This window comes from Dipodomys spectabilis, unplaced genomic scaffold (assembly GCF_019054845.1).
Source record: "Dipodomys spectabilis isolate Male_0828 unplaced genomic scaffold, ASM1905484v1 ptg000140l, whole genome shotgun sequence".
NCBI lineage: Eukaryota > Metazoa > Chordata > Mammalia > Rodentia > Heteromyidae > Dipodomys > Dipodomys spectabilis.
In genome coordinates, this window is record NW_024870817.1 from 35285200 (window position 1) to 35298468 (window position 13269).

General features: G+C 42.5%; 1 protein-coding gene across 1 annotated transcript in view; it reads left to right on the forward strand.

Moving 5' to 3' along the window:
- The first annotated feature begins 2701 nt into the window (after positions 1–2701).
- The window catches only part of Depdc1b (DEP domain containing 1B), a 54336-nt gene continuing 43768 nt past the window's right edge, over positions 2702–13269 (forward strand). Inside the window, exons 1-2 of the mRNA XM_042690878.1 lie at positions 2702–2785; positions 9712–9977. Of these exons, the coding sequence (XP_042546812.1) occupies positions 2738–2785; positions 9712–9977 (314 nt within the window). The 5' untranslated portion in view covers positions 2702–2737. The remainder of the gene's footprint in view (positions 2786–9711; positions 9978–13269) is intronic.

The following is a 13269-nucleotide window of genomic DNA, read 5'->3' on the forward strand; positions in this document are numbered from 1 at the left end:
CCACTTCCAGCCTTTTCTGAGTAGGTTATTGGTGATAAGAGTCTCATGAACTTTCCTGCCCAGGCTGGCTTTGAACTGCAATCTTCAGATCTCAGCTTCCTGTGTAACTAGGATTGCAGGTGTGAGCCACTAGTGCCTGGAATATATATTTTTTAAGCCAGACTATAGGTTGCATGGTTTTCCTCATTTGTGGTAGCTAGAATGTGCCTGTAAATCTACAAATAAACATACTGGATGGTACAAACAAAACAAAACAAAAGCTAAGCAAAGCAAAAACAAACACTGGGACATGATAAATTATACAGGCATTAACACAGTGAGACCAAAGGAGAATATTCTTAGGAGAGGAACACAAAGGCACAATACTTACGTATATCTGATTATAATATAAATAATATTTATAAACAATATTTATCAAAATGAACTCCAGGAAATGGAAACAATAGGTTTTTTCCCTTTGTTGCTGTTTTCATTTCATTTTTGTTTTGTTTTGTTTGTTCATTTATCTGCCTTTGGGAAGGTAAGAGGGGTGCACAGAAACGATGGGACAAAGGGTGAACAGAGGCAGCAGTGGTACTCACTAGACATTATGTTGAAAATGAACTGTACAACTTGTGCGTGGAGATGGAGGGGAAAATCGGGAGAGAGCCAGGGAAGGTGTGACACTGTTCAAAAAGAAATGTACTCTTTATCTGACTTATGTAATCCCTCTGTACATCCCCTTTATAATAATCATTTTTAAAAAGCATGAATAAAGAAGAAAACATCCCCCCCAATGCCAAAAAATACTCTGAGAAAGGAATCCTTTTATTGAATCAAAACTATTTTTTTTAATAGAGGGTGATGGTAAAACAAAGTAATGCTGGTACAGATGAGTGCTGAGTGGGCTGGAGGAGTGGGGTGTGTGTGTGAGGTCTCTACACAGCAAGATGAGGGAAGACTTGTAGATCAGTTGAAGGCTAGCATTGAGACTTGAATGAAGACAGAGAAGCTATGTAAGGAGCTGGAGCAAGAACATTTTTTTTTTTTTTTTTTTTTAGCAATCACTGCGAAGGCTGTGAGATAGAAATAAACTTGTGGGATAGAGCAAAAGCCCATGGCGACTGAAGCATAGGTCAGAAGACATGGAAAATTCCTGAGTCCCTTTTTGGGGATATTGAAAGCATGCAAGACAGAGATCCTCTTTAGACAATATTTACAAACACCGTGTTTGTGACTTCTGATATGTCGATCTTTGGGAGGCAAACCTGTGCAGTGAACAGGAATTATCTATGGCTTATAATGGACTCTTGGGAAAATGCCAAGAAACTCACACGATTTTTTAAAGAGAGTTGTTCTTTTTGCTGCTGTGTCCTGGGCACTATATTTAGCACTATAATGTATCAGTTCAAATCCTTATAAGGACTCTCTGAGATGATTATCTCTGAGATGATTATCGATATTTCCATTTTGCCAGGGAGTAGATGGGAATTAAAAAATTATATTGAAGCCACTCAGCTATTAATAATACTGGTTATTACTGAAATTCAGATCTAGCAAAATTCCACAGACATGGAAGCTGCCTAATTTAGTGATGGGCATGGTTTGTTGCCAAATCCTTGTTTCACAGCTTTAGTAGCTGGTGGTAGGTCTCAACATGGACAACACTAAATTTCCTTCCACCTGTTTCTCTTGCTAAGGATATAAGCATCCTTGGGTAACCTTTGTCAAGGACAAGCAGATCTCTTGGAGTTTGGAGGTGTAAATAATGTGATAGCTTCACTTATTGCAAGTAGAAGTGATCCTTATTGCTTTATATTATGTGCTCATCATTCCAGGAATTTTTGGGATTTTTCTAAATGAGGCTACGTACACAACTGAAGCTGCAAATGGGGGAGAGGATGGTCTAAGGTGGGAGTTCATTTTTTACTTAGCAATTACTTATGATGTCTTATCCTAGCTAGGTACTCACTGAGTTGGCCAGACAAGAACTCTTAACTCGAGGCACACATATAGAGTGGTGACCTCATTTTTCTCCTTGAATATCTGCAAACTGGAACAATTCCTGCGTGTGTGTGTGTGTGGGGGGGGGGGGATGTTAGAGGGAAAGTGATAGCAAAGTTACCTATAACACGGGATGAAAATTTCACTCAGATGCAAACCAGAGAACTCAAGTTCAAGTGAAAAAGAAAAGAAAAGAAAGGCTTTTATATTCAATCTAGAGGACACAACAGAAGCTGAGCCTGGGCTCTGCTCCAGGTCCCACGGCTCTTGAACGCGCTCTACACCGCACGTGGTCCTTATCCGGCGGTGAAAAGTCCTTCGCCTCGTCCAGGCTTTGGGTCCTTTCATTCCACCACCAGCTCCTTCCAGTCTCGCTCGGTGCTGCGGGCCGGGATTTACCTACACAGCCCCCAACGGGACTCGGGCCAGCTGGGTCGGCCCTGCGCAGGGGAAGCCCGGGGGCGGCGTCGGGGCGCGGTGTCCCCTCCCACGGGCGGTGGCGGTGAGTGCGGAGCGGCAGCGGGAGGGGGGGGATGGGGGGGACACTGGGGCGGGGACACAGGACAGCTCAGCAGGATCCGCCACAGGGAGGTGTGCAGACGCCGGCCCCGCCCACCATGCAGTTCCGGTCACGTGCCTCACGCGCCGCCCAATCAGTGCTCAGAACGCTTAGGCTCCTGATTCAAACTGCGGCGGGGGCGGCGCCCGGACCGGCGCTGGCTGGCGGGGCGGCCGGGCGGGCGACGTGGGGGCCATGGAGCACCGCATCGTGGGGCCCGGGCCTTACCGCGCTACCAGGCTGGTGAGTTAGTGTGCAGAGGCCTGGGTGGAGCCTCTTGCTCGGAGGTCTGCCCCCACGGCAGCCCTCCTGGCGGGCCGGTCTTTGCTTCGGCCGGTCGGCCGGGCGGCGGTGGGGCCCTGGGCGGCAGGTGCTCGGACGACGCTCCTGGAAGAAGGGCCGGTGGGGCCAGCCGTCCCGGAGCGTGCAGGGCCGCCCCCGAGGCTGGCGGAGTGTGCCTGGCATTATACAGGCGGATCTCTTTCCCGCTTTGTCCTTTGGAACTTAACCCTGCACCCGGGAGCGGGGCGGCGCAGCCTGCCTGCGACCTTAGGGCCACCGGCCCCCGTAGGCCCTTAGGCCACCTCACCCGCTGAAGGAGCTTAGGTAGGACCTTCAAGTCCCCCCCCCCCCCCCCCCCGGTAGGCCCCTACCCCTGTAAGACCTTTGCCACTTCACCCCCTCTAGGACCTTAGGGCCACCCACCCCCTGTAGATAGGCTACTGTCTTCCCCCCTCCTTCCCCCCCCCCCCCCCCCCCCGCAACACTTACGGTTTGTGGTAGTGGGGTGTGTGTGTCCTTCCTGAATGACACTTGTTGACACTTGACAAAGTTTTGTAACTGTCCAGAACTGAGGTGGAGCTCTCAAGCCGCTTGGTGTTTCTGTTGTCTCCGATTTAGCTGAGGAATCAGCAGGGGTGGATGGTCTGAAAGAGCTTTTAGCAGGCTTTGATGGTAAAGGATGATGATTTCTCTCGGAGGTTAACTTTTAGTATTCAAGTGTACACTTGCTCTGCTTATGATCATGAGCAAGCAAGGTTGTTTGTTTGTTTTTAACTGATTTCTGCCTCAAGGATCACCATAATGGAATAGAGTGACATCTTGGTAAAAGTTCATGACAGTTTTTTTTTGAGGACTTTCTCTGGATGCTTAAAAGGTACTTTGGGAGGAAGGCTGTTGACTTTGTGGTCTGTCAACCACTTTGGGAAGCATCTGACTTGGAATTGAGTCTCATTGTTCTGTGTGTCTCAGGAATATGTAGGAAAAGGTAGGAGTTAAGGTTTAAACTCAATCATATGTGCACCATGTGAAAATATTGGGAAATGGTTTCCTCCTCTTTCTAGAGCCAGCCACACTTTTTTGCCCATAGGTTGGAAGACCACGTCTGGTAGGAGAAATGTTGAGGGCTGATGGTTTTTTACTTATTTGGCTCATAAGCCACTTTGAAAATCTAATAAAAATTACCAATCCTCTTTACAGATAAAATGCAAAAGCCACATATTCATGTTATCAGGGGACTTTAAGGTATTGTCCCATTTGACAAACCAACAACCAAGTCTTTCCTTGTGGTTCTTTGAGTCAGCAATCTCAGCTGGACTTAAATCATTGGTTCTTCTAATGGGATTCACTCATGTGCCACAATCATCTAGGCATGTGAGCAGGGGTAGTCTGTTGACTCAGTCCTGGGTTAGTTGGGCATAGGTCTCTGATATGTTAGCTTAGGCATCTTCACATAGTGCCCTTGTTTCAGAATAGCTAAATGGCTTGGACTTGTGGCTTTTTGTTCAACTCTCATTGGCCGAAGGAAATAAAGCAGCTTAATCTAGAAATTCAATCCTATTGCTTAATAGTAAGGGTGGCAAAACAATGCAATAAATACAAATTTACTGGCCAGGCATGTTGGTATATACTTGTAATCCCAGCTACTCAGGAAGCAGATAAGAAGATTGTAGTCTGAAGCTACCTAAGTATGAGAAATTAGCCAGGGCCAGCGGCTCACATCTGTTTTCCTTCTTATTCAGGAGGATCAAAATTTGAGGCGAGGCTGGGTAGAACAGGTCAGTGAGACTCCCATCTCCAAAATAACAAGCCCAAAACTAAGCTGGAGCATGACGTAGGTAGTAGATCTCAACTGAGCAAGCAAACTGAATAAGCATGAGATGAGTTCAAACTCTGGTACTACAAAAGAAAAAGGATTTTTTTTTTGGTATGGCAAAAATCAAATGATTGTCCTACTTCATGAGGAATATGGAAACAAATTAGCCATTTGCTATCACTTAATCATTTTGTAACCCATGATTAAATAGCTAAGAACTTTTTTTTTTGAGGCAAGATCTCCTGTGTTTCCTAGGCTGGTCTCAAGCTTTTGCACAAAGCAGTCCTCAGCCTCCAGAGTAGCGGGGTTTGCAGGTGGATGTTACCATGCCATGTTAATAGTTTGTTTGCTTGCTTGTTTTAAAATTTCAGGCAAGGTTTGGTGCATTTCACCCTGGCCTTGTAACTTACCAATCATTCTAGGCTAACCTCCAATTGTTCACTATTTTAAAGTAAGGACAAAGAAAATCCTTTTTCTGAAAATTGCTTAAGTGTGGTCTTGCCCTTACGCTGTGACATGCTCCTGTGGTGTGCTTTCTGTTAAGTAATGTTTTATTGGACTGTGTCTTTATTCCTTAGATTATGGGCCTAAAATAAGATAGATAAATTTGTTTTTAAATTATGAAATGGATCATTTTCCCCTACTTTAATCTCTTCAAATATTGTATATTATGGGGAAAAAAGACATTCTCAAGCTGTTTGTTTTTGTTTTTTTGTTCATGTATAATTGTTTTCTTTCTAATTGTGCCTGAGAATAGTGTACTCTTAGATTAAAGATAATTTAACTCCCCCCACCCTCTGGTAATGAGGATTGAACTCAGGACTTCAAGCATACTAGGCAAGTATTCTGCCATTCAAATTGTGCCCATTTGTTAGGTTTTGAGATAGGGGTTCTCTAACTTTACTTGGTCTGGTCTTAAACTACCTGTGTTTCCTGAGTTTTAGGATCATAGAAATGCATTATCATACCTACCTGGAGATATCTTGAATGCTCATTAGCTAAAAAAATGGATGAAGAAATTATGAACACTCATAAGTATAGATTGGATCTATAGATAATGACACGGAAAGACACCATGGTATATTAATGGCAACAATGAGTAGCAGGATAAAGTGTACCATGTGATTAATGCCATTTCATAAAAAGGAAATAGTAACAGAAAATAACATACATATAGACAGGGTACACTTCTATTTTTATGTCTTTGTTCAACAGGTCTGGAGGATTGGAGAGACAGACAAACTTTTTTCATAGACTTCTGTAGTACCAATAGGTATTATTCTTTCTGTAATTGAAATAGCAAGTACAAACACTGACCATCTTGGGTCAATTACTAGATATATTTAATCATATTTGGAAACATTGAGTCCCAAGGGTCAGGTATTATGTATCTAAATAATGAATAAGATATTATGCATTATATTTAGTTGATAGTGATTTTGATAATTCCAATCAATATAAAATACATGAAGATCTTTTCATATGCCTCCTCGTATTTGTTCAAGACTGGGTGAAAAAATTATGAGAAATGATAGGTAGCTGTCAGCAGAGCATTACCACACATCCATGGTTAAAGGCAAGTGAAGATTAGAACCTGATGCTGGTAGTTCAATCCATATCCTAGCTACTCAGGAGGTTGAGATCTGAGGATCATAGTTTGAAGCAAGCCAGGGCAAGAAAGTCGGTGTGAGACTCTTTTCTAATTAACCATCAACATAGCAGCTTGAACTCAGGTCCTGGTCACTATCCCTCAGCTTCTTTTGTTCAAGTCTAGTGCTCTGCCACTTGAGCCACACCTTGACGTGTGTGTGTGTGTGTGTGTGTGTGTGTGTGTGTGTGTGTGTGTGTGTTTCCCCCATAGTTTATTGGAGATAAGAATCTCATAGAGTTTCCTGCTCAGGCTGGCTTTAAACCTCAACCTGAAGCCTCTTGAGTAGTTAGGATTACAGGCGTGAGCCACTAATGCTCAGCAAATCATATTTTTTTTGAAGTTACCCAGTCTCAGGTGTTTTGTTATAGAAGCAGAAAATGGGATTATGTATGTTTATTGCTAATCAGCTTCATATTGTAAAATCTTGTAAGAGAATTCAACAGAACAGATCTTATTCTTAGACCAAATACTTAAATAACTTTTGCCAAATTGGGTGCCCTGCTGATTTTCTTCCAAAGATTTCTTTTTAGTTGTAGTATAGATTGAACCTTATGCGTTCTTTTTTTTTTTTGGGGGGGGGGGGGTCCGGTCATGGGGCCTGAACTCTGGGCCTGGGCGCTGTCCCTCAGCTCTTCAGCTCAAGGCTAGCGCTCTACCACTTGAGCCACAATGCGACTTCCGGCTTTTTTCTTTTTGCTTATGTGGTGCTGAGGAATCGAACCCAGGGCCTCATGCATGCAAGGCAAGCGCTCTACCACTGAGCCACCTTCCCAGCCCCTATACTTTTCTTATATTTGTATATACTCTCTCCTTTACTCATTTGGATTTCTGAGATGTAACCCCATTGTGAGCTGAGAAACATCTGTATCCATCAGTTCTACCATTTATTAGCTGCATGGTTTGGTGTAAATTCCACAACTTCTATCAGATACTTATTATGAAAATTAAATGTACCAAGATCATGGGAAGAAAATTTTGGAGCACATTCTAAAAGTTTCCAGGGAACAAAAATGATTCAAATGTTTATATATTAGAAACAAACACTAGGCAAGAACCTCATGATGGGTTGTGATGTTTAGGAGGATGATGTTTAGGAGCAATGCCAAGACCTTTGCTTGTGTGCCCTCCCCCCCCCATCTGACTGGCAGGACACTGAATAGCTCATCATGTCCTTGAAGATTCTAGTATAAGCTAGTATTCTAGGCTTTTCTGCTTTATAAGTTCCTGTCACTGATGTAATTTTACACATAAATAAGGAAGAAGGAGTGTGCCAAGGCCTGTGGCTTATATCTATAACCCTAGCTATGTAGGAGGCTGAGAGCTTAGGATCATTGTTTAAATCCAGCCTGGGCAAGAAAGTCCCTAAGACTCATCTTCAGCTAAACACCAGGAAGCCAGAAGTGGAATTGTGGCTCAGATGGCAGAGTGCTAACCTTGAGTAAAAAAAGCTCAGGGACAGTTAGTTGATAGACTCCCAAGTTCAAGCCCCAGGATCGGCACACACAGAAAAAGAAAAAAGAAAAAAAATCTTGGAAGCAGAAAACGTCATGAATTAATAATTCTAGCAGTCGGAATGATTCCTACCATCCCTTGCCAAGAAAATTTCACTATTGTGGAGAAATAGGCATGTGGGAAGAAGAAAATATTCAAGGAAGAAGAAAATATTCAAGGACTCTTGGTACACACCAGATAATACACCTGGCATGCTTGTTAAGTTTAAGAAAACATTCCTAGAGGTCCAATTGCATAGGTCCTGTATACTTAAAACTAGATATTGCCAGCAAGTAACAGTGTGGTTTCCAAGGTCCTGCTTTGGAGGAGTTTTGGTCCTGCTAAGTCAGTTTCATTCATGATGCTGCCATCTGCTGTGTTTAGTGGGTGTTACACTGTTAGAGATTTTTTTTTTTCTGCCAGACATAGTTGATGTTGATACCTAATTCTTCTAATAAAAGTAGGCTGTCCTCAAAGATGTTTCCGTAGAGTGGATGAGGTGTAGCTGGAGGTTATGTCTGAGTTGGCTGGGAATTCCGCCCAGTGCATCACTGTCCTTGCTGTGGCATTTCTGGAGGAGCCTGCAGTGAGTGTCATAGCAGCACGCTCTTGGCTGTGAAGGCACAGTCTGCTGAGACTGGCCATCCGTGCTCTAACTTGTTTGGAAGAAATCTATGTTTGCATAATCGAAGCCTGACATTGCCAAGGTGAAGGAGACAGTGTAGCTGCAGTGGCCCCAGATAACCCCAGACTCAATTCTGGATTTTGTGCTGATCCTGTGCCAGAGGAACTGCTTTTGGGGCATGCCTTCCCACCTTTGTGTGCAGCTGTGTTGGCAGGGTTTGCTTTTGGTCTGGTCAGATCTTTGTTTTTATTCACTATAAATTCCTACAGAGAAATATGAACTATGCCAGCACCACGTGTTTATCAGCAGAGCTCAGGCTAAACCTTGGCCAGTGGAAACTCCACTCAGGGGTCTTTCTAATATACTCGTACAGCTTTAATAGTTTTACTCACCCTGATAATAAAACAACAACAACGATGATTCTAGGCTAAAGTTTATGAAGCACCTGCTACAGGACAGGCACTGACAGGCTTCGAACACTTTATCTGTAGCGTTTGTAAGAACTTCATTAATTGGGACTGGGAAGGTGGCTCAGTGGTAGAGCGCTTGCCTTGCGTGCCTGAGGCCCTGAGTTCGATTCCTCAGCACCACATAAGCAAAAAGAAAAAAGCCGGAAGTGGCACTGTGGCTCAAGTGGTAGAGTGCTAGCCTTGAGCTTAAGAGCTGAGGGACAGCGTCCAAGGCCCAGAGTTCAGGCCCCACAACTGGACCCCCCCCCCAAAAAAAAGAACTTCATTAATTACATCTGTACTTGCTTTGAAACTATCACTACCATTTATTTCTCCAGAACTTTTCTTTAGAATTTGAAGGCTGCAAGGAAGAAGGCTTCATCTGTTATTCAAGTAGATTTTAATTTTTAATTCTGTTTGTCTGCCCATCCATCTATCCATCCATCTAACTAAAGGCCTTCTCAGAATCTCTACCACTGTGCTATATCCCCAGCTTTCAAGCAGGGTTTTTTTTTTTTTTTTTTTAATGGAAACATTGCACTCATTGGGATGTAACAATGTTTTAAAAACTTTCAGTTGAACTGGCCACTAGAGGCTCATGCTTGTAATTGTAGCTACTCAGGAGGCCGAGATCTGAGGATTGTAGTTTGAAGTCAGCACAGGCAGGAAACTCCATGAGACTCTCATTTCCAATGAAGCACCCAGAAGCTGGAAGTGGAGCTCTATGGCTCAAGTGGTAGACTGTTAGCCTTGAGCAGAAAATCTAAGCCCTGAGTTTAAGCCTCAAGACTGGCACAAAAAACCCAAAACCAAGCCATCAGTTAATTACTAAATACTTTTACCTCCTTTTTGCCCTAGTGGAACGAAACTGTGGAGCTATTTCGTGCCAGGATGCCGTTGCGGAAGCATCGCTGTCGGTTCAAGAGCTACGAGCATTGCTTCACAGCGGCTGAAGCTGTGGACTGGCTGCATGAGCTGCTGAGGTGCAGTCAGAACTTTGGCCCAGAAGTGACTCGCAAACAGACTGTCCAACTGCTGAAAAAATTCCTCAAGAATCACGTTATTGAAGATATCAAAGGGAAGTGGGGTCAGGAAGACTTTGAAGACAACCGTCACTTATACAGGTAATGGCAACATGTAAATTCCTTCTTGGGAGGCCAAATGGGCCAGAGTCTGGAAACTTTCTGATGTGAAAGATCTGATCTTGTCTGTTGAAGCATTGGTTCCATCCGTGATGTGTGAAGCAGGGAACTAAACGTGCTGCCCAAACTGCAACTTATCATGGATTCTCAGCACACCCCAATGTGGTCTTTGTTGCAATGAATTTTCAGTTTGGATTTTTTTTTTTTAAATGCCTTTTGGTGCCTACAAAGATGTCTGTAATGACTTAGTACTTCTGAGGAATCTGAGAGGTGGAACAATGGTATCTCTGGGTTTAACTCTGCTGAGCATCAGGGATTGGTGTATATAGGGACTTAGTGCAGTGTGTCTGATTTTTTAACAGTTCAGGGCCCAGATCAAGAATTGCGCTCAGATTCCCTAATATTTCGAATGAGTTCTGACTATGTAAGTCTGCTTTTCTCAAAGTTTATGTTCACATTTTAGTGCTATTTTATGAGGTGGATGCTTACCATCAGGTAACCTGAGCAAAAATGGAGATGGCTTTTCTTATTCTTTCTCATTGCGCGATAGGCTATTTTATTGCTGGCAGCAGAAGATTCGGGCAATAGGAAAAGGCTTAGGAGGATTGAAGTCATATAAGTCAGGAAGAGGGAGTGTTGACTTACCTGTGGAAGCCAACCAAAATAAGAACTGAGAAAGATTGACAAAGGAAGGGAGAATACAGACCCTCTCCACCCTCCTTTTCTGTTTTTTTTTTTCTTTTTAAACTAGGGTTTGAGCTCAGGGCCTTTCACTTGCTAGGCAAATAGTTTACTTGTGTCATAATTATATATATATATATATATATATATATATATAATGTAATGTAATGTAATGACATTTTTTCAGTTAGAGTTTACAAATTATATATATGTATATATACACATATATATGCATATATATGTACATATATACAAATTATATATGTGTATATATACGTATATATATACATATATACACATATATGTATATATATACGTATATATACACATTTATATATTTAATTTGTAAACTCTAACTGAAAAAATGTCATTACAGCTTATTTAGTGAGTTGTAACTTACTTTAGTGAATATATTCTCTGAGACACATGGCATTGAGTAGAGATAACCTGGATCTTTTATACCTATACTATCTCTTTTCTCCCCTCCATCCCTCCTTGGACTAGCTGTTAAGAGAGGGAAGAGCAGGCTAAGGGTGGTTAGGACTATGCAGGACATAGGGAGGAGAATACATATTATTGTGCATTTACAATCAGATTTCCTTATTCCATTTCATCAATAGTCTGCAGTGTGCAGATGTCATGACTCATCTAGGCACGTGTCTATTTGGTGGTTATTTTTGGTTTTGATGATTCCACTTTTAATTAAGATCCTGATTGGCCTCAGTCTAGGTCTTAAGGGCTTTCAGGAATCAGGCAGCAGAAATCCTGGCCCTGGTTCCTTCATGCCACACTGCATTGGAGATTCTTGAGTGATTATTCTCTTGGGAGACTAATTGCTTGTACCCCATCAAGATTTAGCTAGAACACTTCTAAAAGATTCTCTGGTTGGGTAACTTCCAATCTGTTCTGTTATGACCTGAAATTGGGTATCTTCCAAAGAGGCTGTGTGAGTCCTCAAGAGAATAAAATAGGAATGTATTCCAGAAGCTGTCTACCAGCACTGACTGTTAGGAAAATGGAAGGGAAAGGAAGGAAGCAGGCCCGACTTGATCTTGCACAGGCAAGGACTGTTTATTGAAGAACTGCGAGGAGCAGCAACTTTCCCATGGGATCAAAGGTTGTTCCAGGGGATGGGGTTGGAGTTAAGGCTTTTATGGGGCCTGAGCCAGGAGACAGAGGTTACTTGATTTCAGCATAGGGGAGATGACTGCAGGTGCAGGCAAGGAATAGGGTAAGTATAGTTAAAATTGACTTCCTTATCCAAGGTCTCAAGCTTTTTACTGTTCAAACAGCTCTACATTGGTCTTGCCTTGACAGTTTGACTTTCATGGGGTCCAATACTCAGTCTTCCAACCTCTTAACCCTTTTCTGGTCTCATAGCTCAGCCTCAGAGCCTTATAGGCGAGGTCCACAATGATTCAGAATGTTTACAGTCAGGCTCAGTTTGGATTGCCTTGCATATCCGTGCAAACCTGGGGTTTTGCCTGAGATCTGCATGCATCTGGGATAATAGGGTGGGGGTGAATCCTTCATATTCCATCTTTAAATACATAAAAAGATTGGGCCAAGCGGGTAGAGGTAAGTCCTTCACTGACTGCTGTTTCACTTCTGTATTAACCCATAATTATGTCTACCCCTAAAAAAATAACATGTACAAGACATGTTCTGTCCCTCCATTAATATAGCTATCCCACAGCATCTTGGTTCCGGGATCCCCTGGGAATCCAATAGAGATGATTTAAAGTATTGGGGGAAGATTGTTAGGTTATATGCAACTGTTGCACCATTTTATATCTATCTATCTATCTATCTATCTATCTATCTATCTATCTATCTATCTATCTATCTATATCTATCTATCTATCTATTACTGATTGTAACTTATAAAATGCAAATGCTCTTTAAATAGTTGTTATACTGCATTGTTTAGGAATGACAAGAAATAAGAGTGTGTGTTCAGAGCAGATGCCTCCATTGTAGGCCTCACTGCATAGTACGTGAACAAGATGTACAAGACCTGAGGCAAATGATGTTCTCTGCTGGATAGAGACAGATTGTGAGATGGTGAAAGTTTGCACAGGCAGGGCCTGCATATCACTTCATTCATGTTGACTCAGTGTGGAACTTGGACCGTGGCAAATTCAATTTCTGCTTTGTGGAATTTCCTGGACTTATTTTTTTTCATAGATGACATCTTGATGTTGTTCAAGTATGATCCTTGAGCTCAAGTGTGATCCTCTTGTGTAGTTGGGACTATGGGTGTACGTCACAGTCCCTGGGTGGAATTTGTTTTTTAAATATTTTTGACTCATGCTCCATTGAATCTAAACACGCAGAACCCATGGACATGAGGGGCTAACTGTAATATCACATACCACCTCCAACCTGGTTAATTTAATAGAATGTTTGTGAGTCAGAAAGGGAACAATAGTTTCTTTCTTTCTTTGCCACCTGAAGATACAGTATAGCCTTTTAATATCTTGAGTGGCAGCTATGTAAATTCACCCGCCTACTTTTGCCTGTTATCTAGAGTCTTTGGGATGAAGTCTGTGTAGACAAGTAAAACATTTGCCTTGTATTGAGAATGAGCTAA